We start from the raw sequence: 21,789 nt of genomic DNA, 5'->3' as shown, positions 1-21,789 counted from the left end.
TTTTCTCTCTTCTTTTCTCCTTATCCTTTTTTAAATCTTCCAATTCAAAAGCAATCTTCCCAACTTCAAATTCTCCTCCAAAACCTTCCAAGGAGAGTCCCACTTTCCTTAAACTCCAATGGTAAGTTTCCTTGCAAAAACATGAAATTTTAGAAGTTAAATAATTGCATGAATAGATAAATAAGTAAATAAATTAGAAAATGGTAAAAATAATAAATAAATAAATAAGTTGAGGAAAATAATATAAAGAGGAAAACGAAATAAAATAAAATAAAATTAAACAAATTAACAAAAAAAATGGGCCCTACGAGCCATGCAAACACGCAAGTCAAATAAGTCACGCTAAAAATGTCCAAATGGGTCAAGTGTGCCTAAACGGGCCTATGATGAGACTAAGCGGGCCTAGGGTGGTGCCTAATGGGCCAAGTGTATCTAAAGGCTATCCTAAAAAAACAAGAAAAGCCTAAGTCTAAATTAGGGCTGCCAAGGGTCACGATAAGGGATCAAATAATCCCTTAACCAAAGTCTCCAAGGTGACTCAGAAAAAGGTAAGTCGTACGAGTAGTAATGGGCCACCAAGGAACTACCGTGGAGCACTGGAAGTGGATTTAAAGACATGTGCTAAAAGGGCAAAATTGAGGGTCTACACTGAAATCCCATGTGATTACACTTATGCAACAATAGATCAAATGGGGTTTGATGTATTCAATTATGTTGATGATTGGTATAAGTATAATTTTCAAGAAAAGACATACTCTGGAAGCATGTGTACTTTGGTAACTCATAACGTGCCAATGATTTATGAAAATGGAATCATTCGTGATAGCTTGGGTTATACTTATCCCTTTTTTAATCCTCTAACCACAAAGTACCTTCTTAGAAGACTTAGGAAACATTGAATCGAGTCTTAATTCATGTTGAAAAAAAATGGTTCATTATATTCAATTTAATGAGACCGGGCATAATCATGCGAGATGCAACAACCCATTACCATGAATATTTGCTTAAACTTTATAATGTAACATTAACTCTATATTATTGTTTAATTGTTTGGTATTCTTCGATGTTGTTTTCCTTATTATAATCAATTATTAATTTAATGGTATTGTAATGTTTAGTGTAGACATTGTGACTATATGTTGTTCTTGAATTTTATAGGATATGTTATATAATAATGTAAGTCTATTAGCAAAATGCGTACTTTGGTGAAGATTGTTCAAACATCAACTTTAATGACATAGATTCACATGTCATTCCATTCAGATAAACATTAAATATAAGAACATAATATGATATGAAATAAAATAAAATATATGCAGTACTAAAGAGGTAAAACCAATTGGAATGTGATAATGTATATTTATTTGTTTTTACCTTTAACTTGAATATTTACTTTTTAATAATTGACTGCCTTATTTAAATCTTGCCCACATCACTTAGGACGAATAAGATGGACAACTTCAAATGTATAGATGTCATCAATCATAATTTACATTTCAATAAATAAAACCAGCATGGGGGTCATACATTCACACAAAAGGACAAGTTCAAACAAGTTTATAGAGCTATATTAGTTTATATTATATCATATGAATTTGAAGTATAAGCAAGCGACAATAAAGAAATTATGTATTATTTATTTCAAAGTGCTCATATAAAAGGCATAAGATCAGTTATTGAAGTAATTTGGATTCGAAATAGTTATTTGTATACTCTAATGAATGTAAAGTAGTGTTTTAAAAATTGAATCGGAGTGGTAGGTTCGATCAGTCAAATCGTCAACCAAACCTTGATTCAATGCAATTCAACTTTTAAACTATTAGAGGCTTCAAATTAGGCACAAACCGATAGACCGGTGGTTGGAGCACTAAATCGGTAAACTATTTACCAATTCTAAGCTGATAACCAATTTTATATATATAATGGCAAAAGCCTAATTGTTCGGACTAACTGGGTCTTCCATGGGTTGTAAGGCTTGGTCACCACACAACTTTGTGGGTGAAAGAAGGCTATTTAAAAGCTTCAAAGGAAACTTCATTCCTTCTCTCCTTCCAATGTAGGACAATTATGAATGTTGAAGTTTTAAAAAGATTCTACAAATTCCATATTCCAAAGCTTGAACCTAAGACCTTGAATTCAAGGCACAATAAAGACGTCATTGGACTACTTATATTATGTTATTAAAACTTGTACAGAATAAAAATAAAATAACATAATGTATTTCAAACAATTTTGTAATAATAAATAAATAACTATATATATATATATATATATATATATATATAGTTATTTATGATTATTTTTAATTGTAATAATATAAAAATAATACATTTATGATGTTATCGGTTCAACTATGGTGATTCGTTCCCAGCAGCGGCAGTGGCAAAGGCACCATTTGATTCGAGGTTCGATCCCCGACAACGGCGCCATTTGATTCGTGCCCAATTGGTGTCTCAGCTGATTCGTGTCCAGCTGGTGCTTCTTGATTGAGGGATTAATCAACAAAATTTATAACCTATTACACCATATACTAGGGTAGCAAAGACAAAGCTACTATAGCATAGTGGCTCTAGGATCGTTCACTAGGATGGGTTTTCACTTTGCAAATGATATTAATTCAAAGCTGAATTGGTGTCTTTTCATTTCAAGGTTAGCTTTAAAAGAAAACATAAAGATGTTTGAATGAAAAAGGTTTGGTTTTAAGCTAACCAAAAATAGTAACTGATTTTACTTACAAAGAAAAATGTTTCTTGGAGTTTAGATCACTAGGCTCAGGTTCCTCATAAAAAAAAGAGAGTTCCGGTCACTTATTTCTTTTCCTCGCATTAGAGAATTAACATATAGTTCCTTCTCCAACCGGTATTGTACAGATGCTTCCCATTAATGGGTTCAAACAATAAATCTCTCTCACTGATGCACCTTGCAATGGCTCATACCTCTCACCTAGCACTTGCCATTCAAGGTAATCTTTAACCTTGGACTTCCCTTCTCAAGCTCGCAAGAGATAACTAATGGATGTCTCCTTGGAGTCTAAAAGCTTACCAAGTGTTGGCAATTCCAGAAAATCCTACCTTCAAGTCACCTCCCAAAGGCTCGCAAGGGGTAAACTAGTGCATCTCCATGGACGGAGATCACTTGCCTTACCAAGTGTTGGCCCAGGTGATTTAAAGGTGTTTTAAGTTAACTAAAAAGATAAAAACCATTAACGGGTCACACTTTCTCTTCATTAAAAACTAAAACAACAAAACTTCCAAATTATGCATGTGGAAACTTACCCGACTTTCCTTACTCCAAGAGACAAAAAGCTTAGCCTCTCATTCTCTGAGGAAAAATCCTCAGAGTTTGGTTGGCTAGAAAGAAAACTAACGAGAAAACAAGAATATATATGAAAAACAGAGCAAGTGCTCTGTTCGTTGATTCTATATATGATATATCTATATATTGATCGATCTGATTACAATGGATGCAAGGGAATATATATAGAGAAGTTTTTCCAACCTTCCTAACTAAGAAATCTTATGGTTGGTGGATTACAAGGAGAAGAATGGAAATTTATACAAAAATATCTGAAGAAAAATATCCCAAAGTGTCGGTCACAAATATCGGGAAGCACTAAGGACCATTTCGCAGGTGAAAACGAGGTCTACGAGATTTCTCAGACATCCAAAAAGGGCTGCGAAATCACTTCACAACAAAAGGTTATTCTCGCAGGGCTGCGAAGTTGGCTTTCATCTTGAGGTGCTTAGCTTCCAACTTGCGGCATATATCGGGAAACTTCAGGAGGGAATCCACAACACTGTACAAAAAGGCTGTGAAATCATTTCGCAACAAAAGGGTGATTCCACAACACTTTTGCAAAATGCTTTCTTCAGCTTAGAGTGATTGACTTGCAGTGGCTGTAACTTCTTCGTTTCAACTCCAAATTGCGCATCGTTTGAAGCATTGGATTGTCCTGAGCTTTAAAATGGTATATAGCATGTAGAAAATGGACTTCGGAAAGTACTCCAAAAGTGTGAAAGAAGACTGCAGCTGCTGTCCTCTGTTTTCTTCACTCTGTTTTTCCTCTCTCTGTTGTTCTTTCCTTACATACTTTGAACGACTAAGGCAAAGGACTATGAGGCTCCAAAGCTTGGTTCTTCATGAATTTGAGCTTCCAAAAGCTTTTCCATGAACTATATACAGCTCTCCCTCATTCTTGGATTGCTTTGGTGATCAAAAAGCTATCAAAACACCAAAACTTAACACAATTTGATTAGAATTGATTGCAAGGGTCCTTAACATGTTAATTGGGTTAAAAAGCAATAACTACTACTCAAAAGTGTTTAAAAGAGTTAATTACAAGCTATCAAATAGCACTTTTTGAGTAGTAATCATTCAACCTCCCATCCAACCAGTAAATCGTAAACCAGTAACTTTTTTAGTTCAATCACTATTCTGGTTTTCAAAGCATTGATGTAAAGTAAATGATTTTTCCAACCAACTTTAGCTTTTTTTTTAATAAGTTATTTGTCAATTGTCAAATGTTAAAGATTTGTGGTATGTGCAATTGTCCTCATTATATGCAAAATTGAATTGAAAAAATGGAGGGTATTGAAGACATTCATTAACTTCATGTAGTATAAAACCACAAATCTCTTTTAATTTAGATTGATAGTTAGTGTTGTCTTAGATTGTATTTATATGGTTATGTAATGGTTTGATGTTGATAATCCAAATAAGGTGGTTGAGTCATATTTCATAGACATTAATTGGTGAACTTAATCCATGGGAAAGCAAATTGTGTTTATTCATCACTAGATGAATATAAAAATAAATGGGATTATTGTGATTTTAATGGTACTATACTCTAAATCATTTGAATTATTTTCTTCATAAAATTTGTCAATTTCTCATGAATGATGGTTGAATTGAAAAAAGAAGGAAAGCAATTATAATAAAAGAGGGTTGAATTTATGTAGGCATAGGCAAAAAAAAGGTCAACTCTTATATGTAGAGGTTTATCCCCGAACATGAATATTGTTTTGCTTTTATGTGGCCAATGGGCATAATAGTGGTTGACCCTTTCATCGAGGGGTTGTCCCTAATTTGGGTTATGACCTTTGGACATAATAATTCTATAACACTAACCAACCTTATGGTACATCACTAAATAAAATGCCTAATTTTTTACTTCATAATCTCTATTTCATTTTGCTAAATACCAAAATATACAATTATTATGAAAAAAATGAACTTTCTCAATATTTGTTTACAATCAGTAATGACAGCCAACACATAATATTTATTCTTGTAAGTTTAATATATCTTAAAATTTTACTTTTAATCTCTAGGTTCATAAATTTTAAAGAATTCTAAAGTATGAAATTAAATTAACACACATAAAGTGTTTCATCATGTCAATTTCTTCTTCTTTATGCCTAAAATAAGATCGTCAATGATTAATCATATAGGTGCAAATGCATTACTTGATCCCACCCTTCAAGATCAACACAATAGCCACCCAATCTTTTCTTAAATATTGATGTTGAAGTCGATGTACTCATGAAACCACTTATTTCCTATCATATGTCATTGAGAGTGTGTTAACATAATGTTATACTCAAGGATGAAAATTTCAGTAATCACGGATATATCAGTACTTCAATTTTACGGATATATCAAATATATCGAAGATATATTAGTGGATATTTTGACACAAAATATCGATGAGCCTAAAATTAATCAAAACTGGTGGAAATGTTGAGAAAAATTCTAAAAATGATATAACATTCAATAATAAACTTTTTAAAGTTGTTTTTATAAATAAAAAAAATGAAATATGTATATGATATAATTAATTATATTTGATAATAATATCACATACGTTGATAAAAAAAATATAAATTTTATAAGTTTATATTTATTATTAAATTACATCAAATATTATTCAATAATAATATTGTGATATTTGATTATGATATATTTAATATTCAAATTATGATTCATTTTAATTCAATTGTATTAAATGATATAAAATAAATAATGATATATGAATAAATTTTTTTATATTTAATTAATATATAAAAAAATTGTTAAGAAAATTATCAAAATAATTTTTATATTTTTAGTGATCAATTAAATGAAATTTAAAAATAAAATAATTAGAATTAATTTGTTTATTAAAATATTCTTTTAATATTTTGTTTTTATGAAGATTTTAGTATGTGTATTCTAGTGCATATAATCTAATGAGGGAGTAAGGTAGCCTAGTGGTGAGCCAAAGCTGTGTTTGTTTGTTTCACCATGCTTTGACCGAGTCAGCCACATTGACCAAACCATTGACCGCATTGACCACATCAAAAAATCGGTAAAATCGTTGATAAATCAATAAAAAATTGTTGAATTCGTGGAAATATCACCCCATCAATATATCTTCTCAATATTTCTATTGGTGGTTGCCAATAAATTGATATTTCAAGGATATATCATCAATATATCCCGAAATTTTCAACCATGCTTATATTAGGGATAACATTTGGTGTAATAGGAAAAGAAACATCACCCTAAAGTATGGAAATAAAAAATGTCTACAATTGGGATTCCCTTCCTTTACATTCATGTTTCGGCATGGCATGGAAATCCCCTAAAAATTGTGACTTACTTCATTAAAAGAGTGTATGCAAAATTAAGGAGGGTGGGAAGGGGGGAAAGGGGGGAGTGGTGTTGGTGTGGGCATTTATGATAGAGTTTAATGAAATATCAATGAATCCTTTCCCAGCTAAGCATTGCACTTGTTCACATGTCATACCATAGCCACCATATACACAAATCACCTCCCTTTTAATTATATCAACCACAAGGGGTGGGAATAATTTTTTTTGGGAGACAAATTCATTATTATCATATTGTAAGAACAATGGTTGCTAAACTTGTGATTTTGGACTCACCTAGAACCAAGGATGAAAATATCGGTAATCACGGATATATTGGTATTTCGATTTTACGGATATATCGGAGATATATCGGTGGATATTTTGGAAAAAAATATCGGTAAGCTTAAAATTGTTAAAAACTCATGAAAATGTAAGGAAAACCTCATAATAACATAATTAGAAGTATAATAGACATTTTAAAGTTATTTTATTGAAAATTTTGATATATGTATAACATGATTTATCATATTTGATAATAATATCGTATGCATCGATAAAAATATGAATTTTATAAGCGTACATTTATTATTAAATTACACCTAATATTATGATATTTGATTATAATATGTCTAATTTTAAAATATATATTAGTATTAAAATAAGATCCATTTAATTCAATTGTATTAAACAATATAAAATAAATAATGATATATTTATATATATATATAATTTTTTAATATTTAATTAATTATTAATGATATTAAAAACATTATGAAGAAAATTATATAATTTTTATATTTTTGGTAATTAATTAAAAGACTTTGCATTTAATTATAAAATAATTATAATTAATTTGCTTTTTAAAATATTCTTATAGTTTCTTTATATAATGAATTTAAGTATATATATAGTTGTTACATATTATGTATCAAAGGGCAACTTAGCTCAGGTGGTAAACGGGTGAATCCCAAACCTTTTGGTTTGGGGTTCAAATCCTCTCGGCAGCAAACAAATGTGGAGGAACTGTAGCACATGCACTGTAGCGCGTTGACGGGCACTATAGCGGGTCTGACTTTCGTTGACCCGCGTTGACCACGCCATATATCGGAGAAAAATCGCCTATTTATCGCCAAATCACCGATATATTGTGATAAATCGCCGATTTCTCGCGATAAATCCTGAAATATTGCCGGACCGATATTTCTCCATGAAATATCGTGTCGAAACCCTTCGATACACGATATATCGCCGAAATATCGCGACATTTTCTTCCTTGCCTAGAACCTCTCGACTCATCAAACACATAGTCAACAACATGTGTCTCTTTCATATTCAACCTTCTGTATTATGACACATAAAGTTGTAAAAAAGGTCACTTACACAGTTGCTCATTGCCTATGACAACATGTTTTGTTTTTTATTTTTTGCAGTCATATTTCATTTAAGGCTTTTGGATCTACATCTGCATTATTGTACCCATATGATAGAGTTTACCAAAATATCAATGAATTCCTTTCTAGCTAAGCATTGCACTTGTTCACATGTCATTCCATAGCCACCATATACACAAAACACCTCTCTGTTAATTATATCAAACACAAGGGGTGGGAATAATTTTTTTGGAGAGACAAATTCATTACTATCATATTGTAAGAATAATGGTTGCTAAACTTGTGATTTAGGACTCACATAAGATCTCTTGACTCATCAAACACATAGTCAACAACATGTGTCTTTTCCATATTCAACCTTTTGTATTTTGATACATAAAGTTGTACAAAAGGTGACTTAGGATCTCTTGACTTGTGATTTAGGACAATGGTTGCTAAACTTATGATTTAGGACTCACCTAGGATCTCTCAACTCATTAAACACATAGTCAACAACATGTGTCTCTTCCATATTCAACCTTTTGTATTTTGATACATAAAGTTTTACAAAAGGTGACTTACACAATTGCTAATTGCCTATGACATGTTTTGCTTTTTATTTTTTGCAGTCGTATTTCTTTTGAGGCTTTTGGATCTACATTCACATTGTTGTACCCATACGATAGTGTTGGCTCCATCATATTGTGTTATCTAACTTGCAAGTCATCCTTGTTTGTAGAAAACACACATTCTTCTACATAAGGTATTTCAAAAACTCTTTCGTAAGTACATCCAATACCACCTTAAAAAAATAATAAATAGATAAATCTTTACCTACCCGATGTCTACCTTGCATTTTTCACATGCATCCCCACTCAATAGAGAGACTCTCTTTTTAATGAAAAACTTGTTTTTATAAAAATTGGAGTTGTCATTTTTTTTAAGAGAAAACAAAATGAAAAAAAAATAAAACTTTAAAAAATGACCTCTTATTTGGAAAAGTATGTCTTTGAAAACCAAATCTAAGTCCAAAGGTCATGTTACCTATCAGAAAGGTACCCATAAGGGAGTAACACTCTAAGCCCTAAAACATGTTTCTATTGATTAAATTAAGATATTATTAATCGCAACCATCATTGCCTCTAAATCTTTAAATTTTGGCATTGAACTAGATTTAACATTTGCCTTTTTAAGAATCAACTTTGTTCCAGCATGTGAAATTCCCATCCTGATCCCTACATTATGAGATATCGAAAGGATCGTCTTCCACCTAAATAACTCAAGTTGGGACTAAGCAATGTTCGTTTTGCTCAACAACCAAGAACATAAACTTAAATTCAAGTCATTGCAACCTATTTGCAATAAACCCTCGTCGTCGAAACCAAGTTCTCTAATGGCATTCTTCCTCACATCAAAGAGCAATTGTATTCTTATAAGGAATCTACACCTAGAATAACAAGAACATATCATCATAATATCACTACATTAAACAACCATAATTCATTACTAAATAAATCAAATGTTAGAGACATAGCTATTCACTCATACAATTAATGTCAATGTGAATAAGATATTCTGATATGCAATCATCATAATTATGAAACAACAATGACATACATTAACAAAGAAATGAGAAACATTTTATCAAATCATCGAAATGAAAATCATTAAGATAGGTTAGGGTTAGCCTCATAATTACATGGCTAGCGTGAGGATTAGTCTTTTAATTATAGGGTTTGCAACTATTATGCCCACAACCTACATAAAAGCACACAATATGCATTTATGAGGGTCAGCCTCTATTCTACCTATTATCCAAGTCAAAGTAAATAAATGTTTACATCCATAAAATAGTCTCTAAAACAAAAGGTTAGCTTTTATTATGTTACTACCCACATAATTCAACCTTAAGACCCAACCCCTTTAGTACAACTATTTTATTTTTATTTTTTATATAAACTTAAAATTTTAATAATCAAATCAGGAAAAGTCTTCAAACAAATAGTTATCATAAAACCAATATTTCATTTCTCAAACTTTGAAAACTTAACACTCATATATTCTCAAAACCCAAATTGGAATCAAATCTTACATTGCAAGTTCAAATTTTGATTTTCCAAAATTTTGCTAGATTCTCCATTTCCTTTAATTTTCACAATATATCCAATTAACAAAGATAAACAATGAAACATTCTGAATCCCAAAGAAACAAGATTAAACAAAACAAAATGCTAAACAATGTTTCTTAAAATCAGACTTCTCATTTAATTTTCAGATTTTCTTTCCATTTTTTGCATTTTTCCTAAGATCCAAATAGAAACAAACTTGTTACTTAAGAAAAGAAAAGAAAATCAATAAAGATCAACAAGATCTCATTTGACATCATTCTTGAAAATTGAAACTATAATTCATATAAAATTGACCTTAAACAAATTAAAATATAACAAAAAGATAATTAATAAATAAAATATTAGTATAGAGATATGTAATGTAATCAAGTTCAATTCAGAAAATTGCGCACTTCAACGGGTGCCTCATCTTCATCTTCCATGAGTTGATGGTAGAAGGGCTTTCCAAGCAAATGGATATGGTAAAAAATGAACAAAAAAACTAAGAGCAAAAAACTTAAGAGTTGGTTTTTAAGAGCTTCAAAAGTGTCTTCCTTCCCTTAATGTCCTTTAGCCCTTGGTTGGCTCTTGTAACACTTGAGTCAAGAGGACAACCTCTTCGAGTTATCTTTTAAAGAGAGTGTAAAACCAAGGTTTGGTTAATCTTGATTTTGATGATAGCAAAATAAGGTTTGGAACTAATGATTATATTTCAAGTGTGACTAGGCAAAATGATTTCTAAAGTGGTAATCATAAAGACAAAATCAAGTCAAAGGGAAATCAATAAGAAGAAGAAAAACTCAAAGAGAAGTGTTTTTCAAGGCCTACACTTCATAGGATCTTTGTAAGGTTGTTGATGCACTAAGTTTTTCATGCATTACATTCTTTACTTATGTACCAAAATCATCCAAGAGTTATTTTGTTTTAAATCTTTTAAAATTGGATGGTTTCATGTTTTCAACTAAAACATTGTGTCAAATGCTTTTCAAACTTGTTTAAAAGGGTTTTAAGTTGAAAATATGGTTGTTGAGCCAAAAACAACTCAACCACGCGAGTAAGGGATCAACTTAATCGGTTGAGAAATTTGCTCAACTGGTTGAATCGGTTGAGGAACCGTTCGACTTGTTCAACTCAACTGGTTAAAAAGGTGCAAAAAATCTTCTCTCTCTTCTAGACCACTTGTTTAATGACCGAAGTTGAACCCCATCTGATTGAGTACCAGTCGAGGGGCAATCGAGGTTCAATGGTCACTTGCCATGCATTAAATGTCAATGGCTAGTTTGACATTCTCCTCTATAAAAGGGCTTCAATCTTCATTATTTCAAGAGTTTAACCTTCATAAACCTTTCTTAAATATATTTAAGTCTTAGGTGAGTATTTTTTTAGTGCACCATTGTTCTAAAACTCACATATCATTAGTGCACCATCCAATCCTAGTTTATCTTGTATCATTTAAGCCTAAGTTTTGTATTAGGATTTTATGATATTATTTCCTATCTTCATTTGTAAATCTTTGAGAAGAAAAATCTAAGTGTGAAGTATCACTTGAGGGGTTGTTTAAGAGTGAAGTATCTCTTGAGGATTTGCTTAGAGCCAAAAGTCTAAGAAAGTTGAATGGAACCATAATCCAATTATATTGCTTGAAGGTTTGGGTTGGAAGCCTTAAATTAGTGGAACCTCAAGCTTGAAATTGAAGTTAGAGGATAGTGGATGTAGGTCAAGTTGCGTCGAACCACTATAAAAATCTTATGTTTGCATTTTCTCTTCCCTACACTTCTACTTTATATGCAATTCTTTTTATATTGTTTTATTATATATTTGCATATAATTGTCTTTTGCATTCACATAATTTAAATTTTCAGAACGAGACCATAACCCTATCCACTCTCCCCCCCCCCCCCCCCCCCCCCCCTCATTTCTCCCTCCTTCTAAGGTGATTACCTTAGGTTAAATTAGCCAATTTTTTCTATTAGAGAGCATTTTTTCCAAACGAGAAGAAAGAAAAACAACAAGCAAAAAACAAAGTTCTCAAAAGCTTTTTTTTTTTTTTTGCTTGATGTATGGTTGCATAACTCTCCCAAAAAAAATAACCTCCCTCATTCATTTTATAGAAAAAAAAAATGGCTTCTTTAGGACACTTTTACCATTTTCATTTTGTTCTTGTAAAAACATCATCTTCCCACTTATTTGCTTCATTTCATTATTTTTCCAATTCATTTACCTCTCAATCTCTCTTTTTTTCCTTTCCTATTTAAACTTTGACACCAAAACCACTTTCAAATAACAAAAAAAAAAAAAAAATGAATGAAATTTTAGTTGAAATAAGGGTGATAGTAGGTTTCGTTTGATAGAGAAAAAAGATCAACAAGAGAGGTGAGTTAAATGTGATTACACAAAAATAAAGTTACACATATTATTTATTATCTAGAATAAATACAATTCTTTTGGAATGTATATTATTATGACTGATAAATATTAATAGGCACCATCACACTCTTAACTAAGTTGTTAATATATGTATTGCATGTCATGGATTATTATGGGGATAATGTTGACCTTAAGGGTGACCAATATTGGGACATTGAATGGTCGCATGATATTCTTAAGAGGAATATGTATAACAAATATTCATCTCATCATTTTACTATCATGCCTAAAACATCATTTTTCAATAACACTCCAAATTTTGATTATTGGTGTTTCATGTAGTGGTGATTGTGGAATGTTCTTAATCAAATATGTAGAATATTTTATGCATGACCATTAATTCAAGATTCTAATCAACAGCCTTATGGACTGGTTTTGAGAAAAAATAACAACAAAATTATTCTACTTTGAGAATTTGTCCATGTAATGAATTCATGAATCATTGGGGGTTGGCTCTTAGTTTCAAGGAATTTTACTCGATGTTCGAAGTTTAATTTTTTACTATAGTTTGATACATTAAACACATTTTCAAACCAAGTGAAATTTTTTATTAGAATATTATATTTTTTTATTAACACTTTCGATATTGCTAATAGATACATAATCAAATTCATGTGAATAGTTTGATTTATAGAATTTAACTCATTAATGCTTTGTAAATGAATCATAACTTATAGTTTAAGTGTAGGTGAAATTTTATATTCAAAACTTAACTAATGTCAAGTCCAAGGTGACCATTATGAGTGAAAACTTAACTTTATATCTCTTTGTAAATGACAATTATAATTAAATTCAACTAAAAAAAATACTTGATTGAGAATTTAAATAGACAAATATTCTAATTTTAGAGAACTTAATATAATAGTTCTTTCCTGATGAAACTTAGTCAATCAAAATTTAAGCTCAAGTGAATATTTTTATTGTAGTTAAATCAAATAAATATTATAATTGAAAACCTAATCATAATTAAATTCTTTGTAAATAAAACTTAATAATAATTAAATTTAGGTAAATATTATGATTGAGAACTTAACTTCTATTAAATTCTTCATAAATGAGCGTAGAGGGTGTTTGTTTTTTTTAACTTTTTGTTGGAAGCAATTTGCTTTCAAATTTTAAATGTTTGTTTTTGTACTTTTTCATAACTTATCATAAACTTTTTATTGAATAGAAAAAGTCAAAATATTTGACTTTTTCTAAATAGAAAAAACAACATGTCAATTTTTCTTTACTTTTTAATATTTAATAGAAATAAAATATTAAAAAAACAAACAACCTAATATTTAATAATATTAAGTATTAAAATTCTATTTAGAGTTAAGTAAAAAAAGGAACACCACCTTAATCTCCTTTTTTTTTTTTGCCACTAATGGTGAAGTCGGGATTAGATTTATTTTGAAAAGTAATATTAATTGTTTACATATCTTAATTTCCCTTCATGTCGATTAATGTAGATTAGATGAGATAATAGTAGAAGTTAAACTTTCTTTTGTTAAAATAAAATAACAAACTGAAAAATAAGGAAAAGCAGTGCACCGGCGGAAACAAAAGGAAAGGGACATTTTTGTGGTACAAGAATCATTTTAATCTCGTTTGAGAGCAAGGGGGGTTTATAAGGATGGGTATTAATTGAATCCTTTTAGCCAAATAACCATTTTCTCACCCAGATTGGGATATAATATGTAACTGCTTTTACAGAATTATAGTGGTGAAATTCTTCTGCCAATGTAGCACATCAATACTTCTAATAAAAATTCAGGAAAAATAAGCAAATTTTTCTTAAATAGAGGGTTGAGGGTTGGTTTGTTTGGAAGAAGAAAAGCCTCTTGGCCAAGTCATACACCTCACGGCAAAGCAATGAAAAAGCAGTCAAAAAGCAAGATAGGAAGTCAGAGATCTTAATAATGAGTGGAAAGGGTCAAATTTCAAAACAAAATGGCAGGCTAGGACTGACTCACTCGCTCGCTCTCTCTGTCTCTCTCGCCATATATATGGTATGTTTGAGGGAGATTACAATCCCACCAGTAATCCACTGCTACAGAAGACTGGCAAACCCCAGGGCTTGAGTTTTGAATTGTGGTTCAAACCCCACCCCCACTAAGAGAAAAGACTCAGTAATATGTTGGATTATCAGCTAGCAAGGTCTTCTTTCCGAGACTCCCTTAAGGCTCTTGAGGCTGACATACAGCACGCCAATTTTCTGTGAGTTCTCTGTGTGTGAGTGTGTTCATTTGTACGTGTGGGTGTGGCTGTGAAGGAAGTGGAATATGGGTGTTTTTGGGTTTTCTCAATTGGTTTGTTTGCTGATCCTGTATCCTGATTTAATGCATATCAATCAAGGAACCGTACTTTCTTTCTCTTATATTTGTTGGCTGATCATGTCTTTTGATCGTCTTTCTGTCACTTTAAAACTTTACCACTTTGAGCCTGAAAGATTTGCAAGGGATTTGTGAAAGTGGCCCTTTTTCCCTCAACTTATATTCTTTTCTTCCAGTTTGGATTTGGGAACATGGGTATGAAAAAGATTGCAAATTTTCTGTGTGGGATATGTGGATTTTCATGAAAATGGCTCTGTTGACGGTTCTATTGGGCTTTTCTTATAACTGGTCAACTTGGTGTTGTAGTCGTAAACAGATATTGGGTTTACAGGAATTTGCAAACTGGGGAGCTGAACGTAGTTTGATCAAGCGCTCAGCCAACTTAGAATTTGTGCTCTTGCTGCAGTTGTTTTTACTGTTTTGTCTATGGAGCTTTTTCATTTTCTGAAATGAAACTGAAATTGGTTTTTGGGTTTGTCATTTGATTGCATTTGGATTATTTTTGCAGGGCAGCTTCAATTCCCAGAACCAAGAATGGTTCTTGGCTTCAGATGAAATTGGCCTACAATAACTTAACGCCAATATTTCTTTTCTTTATCCAGTGGATGAATTGCTCATGTACATATCTGCTTCCCAGTTATTTAAACCTTGTCCACATAGTTATATACAAGGTTGGTTCCCTACTTTAATGTCTATGCATTTCTAATATAAATAAATTGGTTTTTCCCCACTCTTCCGGGTGGGTTGGGGAAAGAAAGGCTTATTACTTGGTAGTCTTAGTGGTTGATTTCTACATCATTCAGGTGCACCCAGAAAGGCGACTAAAGATCTCATCATATGGAAGGAAAGCAACATTAAGGGAATTCTATGGTTTGTAAATTATCTGGTACTTTTTCCTTTTTCGACACTGTCTGATATGTTGTAATGGTGGTAGGAGATCACAACCAATGGTTCCTTTTTGTTTTACATGGTATTTTGAAACAAGTCCATCTTGGTTGCATTTACGCAAAATGAATTCATGTTCTTTCCTCCATGGTTCCAGTTTACTTAAACCATTGGATTCCAAAAGGATGGACTTGTGATTCTAAATTTACTTTTTGAAAAAGGAAGGTGCTTTAAAATTTTGTGGAAGTAAAAGATGGAGTTTTTTCCTTCTCCACATGCTTGTTTTGCATGTTCTAAAAGAAGCAAAATTGCAGCTGTGATATTACCATCTCTTCAACATCTGCATAGTTATTCATCTGAGCTAGATTATGCTCAAGAGGAAGATCAAAGGTTGCAGCCAGTTGTTAGGAAGAGACCAGAGGAGAGGAAGAAGCTTTTGAATGTTGATTTGGAGAGAGAGGATGAATGTGGGATCTGCTTAGAGCCTTGCACCAAAATGGTGTTGCCTAACTGCTGCCATATGATGTGCATAAGCTGCTTCCGTGACTGGTAAATAAGACCACATTTCTCCTTTCACTTGTAGTGCATTTGATTGTGACAATATAAGTGAATTTCTTCTTCTTAACCATCTCCATTTTGCCTTTTTTGTACAACAGGAACACAAAGTCAGAATCTTGCCCATTTTGTCGGGTTAGTCTAAAGAGAGTGAATTCAGGGGACTTATGGGTTCTCCCCTGCAGAGATGATGTTGTTGACATGGAAACTGTATCAAAGGAGGACGTGTTGCACTTTTATCTCTATATACACAACCTGCCAAAGGTTATTCCAGATGCTCTTTTCTTGATGTATTATGAATTCTTAATCTGATCAAATGTAGAAGAGATGAATGATGTACAGAGATTTTCTGCATGTCACCTATAAATGGAGTCCCTACCGAGTTTCATGCTTAGATGTAATCTTGTAAGGTTCATTGAATAGTCAGCTCCCTGTTGATGTTTGTGCAGAATAATGTATATGCTCATTGTAAGAGACGTGATGATTCTATGAAATTTCTCATTTTCTTCACCAACTTGAAATTCTCTTTTGTGACACTTGTTGAAATTGCACAAGAATATGGGAATGATATGATTTTTTTAAGGTGCTTTACTATGTTATGATGAGAAGCTCAATTTGATCAGTGAACCAGTCTATTGACTATGGCTAATTTCTTCTAAGGCATGCTTTTGAGTAGGCTAGAATTTATCCCAAAGTGGCACCAGATTGTTACTTTCTGATTTCATCGGTATTCACTATCTCAATTTATCCACATATCAACCTGAGCTAGCTTGGTTTCAAGTGCTAATTACGAACATATGATAGTATGGAGACAATAGAATAAGTTACAAGGTCTAGAGAATAGTTCTTAATTCAGAACGAGAACAACATCCTTGAACTAAATGATTTTCTTAAACTAGAACAAATAACTGTGAGGAGATCTTTCATCTTCTTATGAGAAATAGTAGAAACCAATAATGCCCTTAAGCTAAGTTAATGGACACTCCAAAGAAAATGAATTAGTGTGTTGATGGACAAAAATAAATACAAGCCTCTAGTTCATTGTAAACAAGCTTTGACCAGGTTGGGCATTCTATCATTGTTACACATCAAATTTGGTCTAGGGTATAGAATGAGAAAAAATGGGCTTTGTACATCAACATCCAAAACATGTACCCAGGTTATGTAACACAGTCCTTAACTAATCCAATACCATGAAATAAAATTCAGGGTGATCCCCCAATAAACATTTACAAATAAAAGCAGGCAGAAGGGGAAAGATGAGAGATGCACACTCATTGAGGTTACTGATTGTTGCTTTGAAGCGGACGACAAGCAATTAGTTGTGGTTATAGCTCAAGGCCAGGGAAGGATTGTTAGTAGTCAGCTAGTTTAGACCTTCCAAGTATTATAAACATGAATCTTAAATATACTCAAGCGGATGATGAAAATGTGAAAAGGGATTCATGTTGCCACCCTTAAGTGATTGGATCATGACTTTGTTAAGCTACACCTATTCATTTCAGATTTGCTTTTAATGCTATTTATCATGGTTGACTCGACAATTTCTGCTAATTGAATCTTGCTTTGTGTCAGAAAAAAGGCCACACAAAGCTTTAGAGGTCCACAGGATTAATGGAAGACAAAATGGTGCAAGTGTGCAACCGCTGCAGTTAATAGCTTTATGAGGTTCACATTTTGCTTTGAAATGTATAAGATTTGAGCAGTAACATTTTGAATAATTCTATTTCTTCCTTTATATGAAACACATATAAATACAAGATGTTTTATTATTCCAACGAATGCCTCCATTTTCCCATTTGGTCTTACCCTCATTGACTGCATTTTACATGATAAACTTGATGTATTTCATTTCCATGTACTTACAGCTGACACAGGAACTTGAGCAATAGAAAGCCACCCTTTGAGTACCAACTAGTAGTTTAGGCCAGGTTCAAATGGTTTACTAGACCTAGCCTGTGATTTTTCTGGTTCAAAAATAGGCTTCCCCTGTTAGATAAAGAGGGAAATAGCAGTACTGAGCTACATCTGAGATGGGAAGGAAAAGGAATTTAACTTGATGGAACTGGCCTTTTTTCAAAAATTGGATCATATTCGCAGTAGTGATACACTTTCTACTGAAAGAGGTGATTTTCTTTAACAGAAAAAGGATGGATTTAGTCCAGTAGTTGGTTAGATTTTCTCAGTCAATCACCTGCCTTGATATTCATTAACCACGTGGAATCACATAATATCGTAGAACTGATGTTAAATGCCTCAATGTAGGTTGTGGTCTCCAAGCACAAGTTTGCTAAAATAAACATCCTATTCTAGGTATACCCTTCCACAGAGCCATCCTGTTTTAACCATAATACCCATTTGTGTTTTCTATTGTGCATTTGAATTGAGGCATTCCCATTTCTTTTGATGGTGAACTTGTGTTCTTCCTCCTTATTTTCTTTTCTTTTTATTCATGATTTTGTGTTATCCTTTGTCTGTTGGAACCTAGCCTCAAGCTCAAGCAGGGGATTTTGGTCGATTTCTTAGTTCTCTGTTTTCTTGCTCCCTGTTTAATTTTTGACAATTCTGATTAAACTAGCTACCAGTTTATGTCAATCTCCGGTCTTGTTTTGTTTCCTATTTTTTGCAGAATGTCAGTTGCAAAAGACCAACGCAGTTGAGTGCTCAAGATTTACCCACTTTTTCAAACCCCAATAATTTCCCTGTTTGGGGAAAGAAACATCTCAAAAAAAGCTTCAATCAGAGTATTTAATCATGCCAGTTCTTAGTTCATGTTTCTAACTTTGGAAAGGATAAACTTCAAAGTACTGCTTCTATCATAGCATGTATTTATATGTAATGTGAATTCCTGATATAAAAGTACTAGCTCAACATCATAGTATATGCATATCTGGGTCCTCAATATCAAACTATTAGCTTAACAACCAGCAGCAGAACAAAGCAAGATGGGATTAGTTCTACTATCCGACAAAGTTCACAGTGACAAGGTTGCTTCTTAATCCAACAGTGCTGAAAGGTTCATCCCAAATGCTGTTTCCTGCTTAACAAGTAATCAAATGGAGGGTGACAGAATCCACCGTGGAGAAACGAATTAGCAACCACCTTATACATGGCCTCTGTGAGGTGAACTCCATCCCAATTGATGTACTGGGAAGGATTTGGACAAGCACTTGCAGAAGATGAGCCACAGGTGGCAAACACATCAAAATTATAGGGGTCACCACCAGATCCACAGCAAGTTTTGAATGGCTCCTTGAAACCATACCTGTCTCCATTCTTCATGATGGTGTGGTAGGCATTCCAGTAATCAGCATAAACAATGACAGCATGGGGAAATTGTACCCTGAGATCATGAAGCTTGGCTTGGAGGATGGTGTTGTGGCTGTAGCTCTGCTTGTTCACACTCCCAACACACCCTATTGCATCTCTGTCATCATCAGGAGCCAGTGTCAAGGCCAGTGTGAGACATCCAGTTGGTGGCAGACCTTGGACCACAAGGTACTTCACACCTTTCTTCAGCAATGCCTGCAAACCAGCAAAAACACTAGAACACTCGATCATCTGATCCCAAACAGGTTAGTTTTGTTGATTTGTTCAGTTCAATTTGCTAAATGCACATGGATTATAAGATCATGAAATCACAGAGAAAAGCCCTTATTGTGCAGAAACTAGACTACAAACATCTCATGGCTATGAAGCAGTTCATGTTCAGTTATTTCAGTACCTGTAGGAAGCTGGTAATACTCTTGATACCAAGCTCCTGAATGGTGCTGCCTGGCACAGAAGATCCAACAGTGTATGCATAGTCATTGGCTCCGATCTCTCCAACCCAGAACAATGTATCATCAAATGTGCAACCAGAGTTTTTGGTGGCCCCTCTGCATCCTTGCTTCTCCAAGAACTCATTGAACCAAATGAGCTGAGTTTGGATTGACTGAGGAGTGATATCAAGAGTTAGGTTGTTCTTCACGAAGAACTCATGGGGTATAGCGGTAGACCCTGCAACCGCAAAGTTCACACCAGTGGATGTATTGGCCTTCTGGCTGCGGTAAGGTGGCAAGAAGGGCAAAGACAGCGCCTGAGCAACAAAGTCGATCACTAGCCTTCCATCGGAGTATCGGTTGGTGGGGTGATGAAAGAAGGTGCTGCCATATGGGAGGTTTGATACATAGGTGAAAGCATTTGGGCCAGTGGCTGACCTTGTGTTGCCTGTGTCAGTGTATGAGTCTCCAAAGGCATAGATCCTCTTGAAGGGAGGTGAATTAGTCCCAGTTGGAGCAGTAGAAGCAGTACATAAGGAGGACAATAGGATGAGGATGAGGATGGTGGTGAGAGAACTCAGAGAAGAGAACAATTTGAAAGAGGAAGCCATTGTCTCAAGCCTTCTAGCTTCAAAACTTTTTACCCTCTGCTTCTGCTTTGCATCTTATATATTTCCTATCTATTCTACGTTGAGAATGATCTTGATTTTAAGAAAATACACTGTTGGCAGATGTCTATAATTAAAGAGAAACCCAAGTTTTTTTTCTTTTTTCTTTTTTCACATCATTTGATTAAAAAAAATGTATTAAATATACTCAACTTTATATTCACCAATGAGTAACTTGTATTTTAATTATTTTAATTATTTTTAATATTTTTATTTCAATTATTTTAAATACTCAACTTTAAATATTTTTATTTTTATTATTTTTTTAATCATTTTTCTCTGTACCAAATCATAGTCACAAGACAAATTTGTACCCTGGTTATATTATAAATTTACTCTCAGAAAAATATTATTAGTTTGATTTTTTTATATATATATATATTTGAAAAATGCCTCTAACATAATTAAATGACGTGTAGAGAAGAGAGGAAGACAGTGAGAGTCACGGAGAGCTGACAGATGAATGGGCTTGTGCCACACATTTGAGATCCAAAATTGAAAGTTGGGCCACGTGTGTTAATGAGGGAGGTGAGGGCAATGAATTCGGAGAAATGGTCTACAAGTAGTTGGAAACTTGGAGTAAATGACCCAACTGTTTTTCCGGTGACTTGGCTGACACTCATCCCAAATTTATTTATTTTTCTATCTTTTCTCCTTGTAAAAGGCCTCTCCCAACACCATGCTCCATGTCATTTTATACACATCGGTATACTTTAACTTTGAAAATAAGAATAATTTTTATATTTTTTCAAAATTCAATCAAATAAAAATTATACTTTCCACATTTTATAAAAAGCAAGATCTCTCAACTATTAATAAAAGTGAATAAACATTTAGGGTTCGTTTGACCATATTTTCTACAACTTGTTTTTAAAAATTGTTTTTTATTTTTTAACTTAAAAACAAGTTTTAAAAAACATAGTCAAACGGTTCATATTTTTCTTTTGTTTTTAAAAAATAATGAAAGCAACTTTTATTTATTTTCTAATATTTATTTTTATTTCACTTTATTTTTAAAAATTGTTTTCAAAAAACAACAGTTAAAGAGTGTTAAAAAAAAATTAA

General features: G+C 32.7%; 2 protein-coding genes across 5 annotated transcripts; one reads left to right on the top strand and one right to left on the bottom strand.

Annotated features, from left to right (window-relative positions):
- Positions 1–14,371: 14,371 nt before the first annotated feature.
- LOC100251822 (E3 ubiquitin-protein ligase AIRP2) lies at positions 14,372–20,823 on the top strand. 4 transcript variants are annotated; one of them, XR_009464555.1, is made up of 7 exons: positions 14,372–14,739; positions 15,364–15,526; positions 15,659–15,725; positions 16,055–16,289; positions 16,397–16,559; positions 18,925–19,870; positions 19,961–20,823. XR_009464555.1 is itself a non-coding variant. In XM_002276684.5 (5 exons), the coding sequence occupies exons 1-5, from the start codon at positions 14,657–14,659 to the stop codon at positions 16,605–16,607; spliced, it is 759 nt and encodes a 252-aa protein (XP_002276720.1). In that variant the 5' UTR covers positions 14,378–14,656; the 3' UTR covers positions 16,608–16,809. The 4 variants fall into 4 exon arrangements, 1 of the variants encoding a protein (XP_002276720.1); XR_009464556.1 differs by having other exon boundaries at positions 14,376–14,739; positions 17,871–19,870; XR_787981.3 differs by lacking the exon at positions 19,961–20,823 and adding an exon at positions 17,871–17,963 and having other exon boundaries at positions 14,376–14,739; positions 18,925–19,021.
- Positions 19,091–20,667, bottom strand: LOC100251794 (GDSL esterase/lipase At3g48460). Its single transcript, XM_002274774.5, has 2 exons — positions 20,020–20,667; positions 19,091–19,820 (listed from the first exon to the last, which is right to left on the bottom strand). The coding sequence occupies exons 1-2, from the start codon at positions 20,665–20,667 to the stop codon at positions 19,314–19,316; spliced, it is 1,155 nt and encodes a 384-aa protein (XP_002274810.1). The 3' UTR covers positions 19,091–19,313.
- Positions 20,824–21,789: the final 966 nt, after the last annotated feature.

This window comes from Vitis vinifera, chromosome 17 (genome assembly GCF_030704535.1).
Source record: "Vitis vinifera cultivar Pinot Noir 40024 chromosome 17, ASM3070453v1".
Lineage (NCBI taxonomy): Eukaryota > Viridiplantae > Streptophyta > Magnoliopsida > Vitales > Vitaceae > Vitis > Vitis vinifera.
This window is presented reverse-complemented; position numbering and strand designations above follow the sequence as displayed.

Bases quoted from the DNA above. Each gene is read 5' to 3' on its own strand.
- LOC100251822 (XM_002276684.5), top strand. From the start codon at position 14,657: ATGTTGGATTATCAGCTAGCAAGGTCTTCTTTCCGAGACTCCCTTAAG. The intron at 14,740-15,363 runs GTGAGTTCTCTG...TTATTTTTGCAG, and splicing joins ATACAGCACGCCAATTTTCT to GGCAGCTTCAATTCCCAGAA. The intron at 16,290-16,396 runs GTAAATAAGACC...TTTGTACAACAG, and splicing joins ATAAGCTGCTTCCGTGACTG to GAACACAAAGTCAGAATCTT.
- LOC100251794 (XM_002274774.5), bottom strand. From the start codon at position 20,667: ATGGCTTCCTCTTTCAAATTGTTCTCTTCTCTGAGTTCTCTCACCACC. The intron at 19,821-20,019 runs GTACTGAAATAA...GCTGGTTTGCAG, and splicing joins GTATTACCAGCTTCCTACAG to GCATTGCTGAAGAAAGGTGT.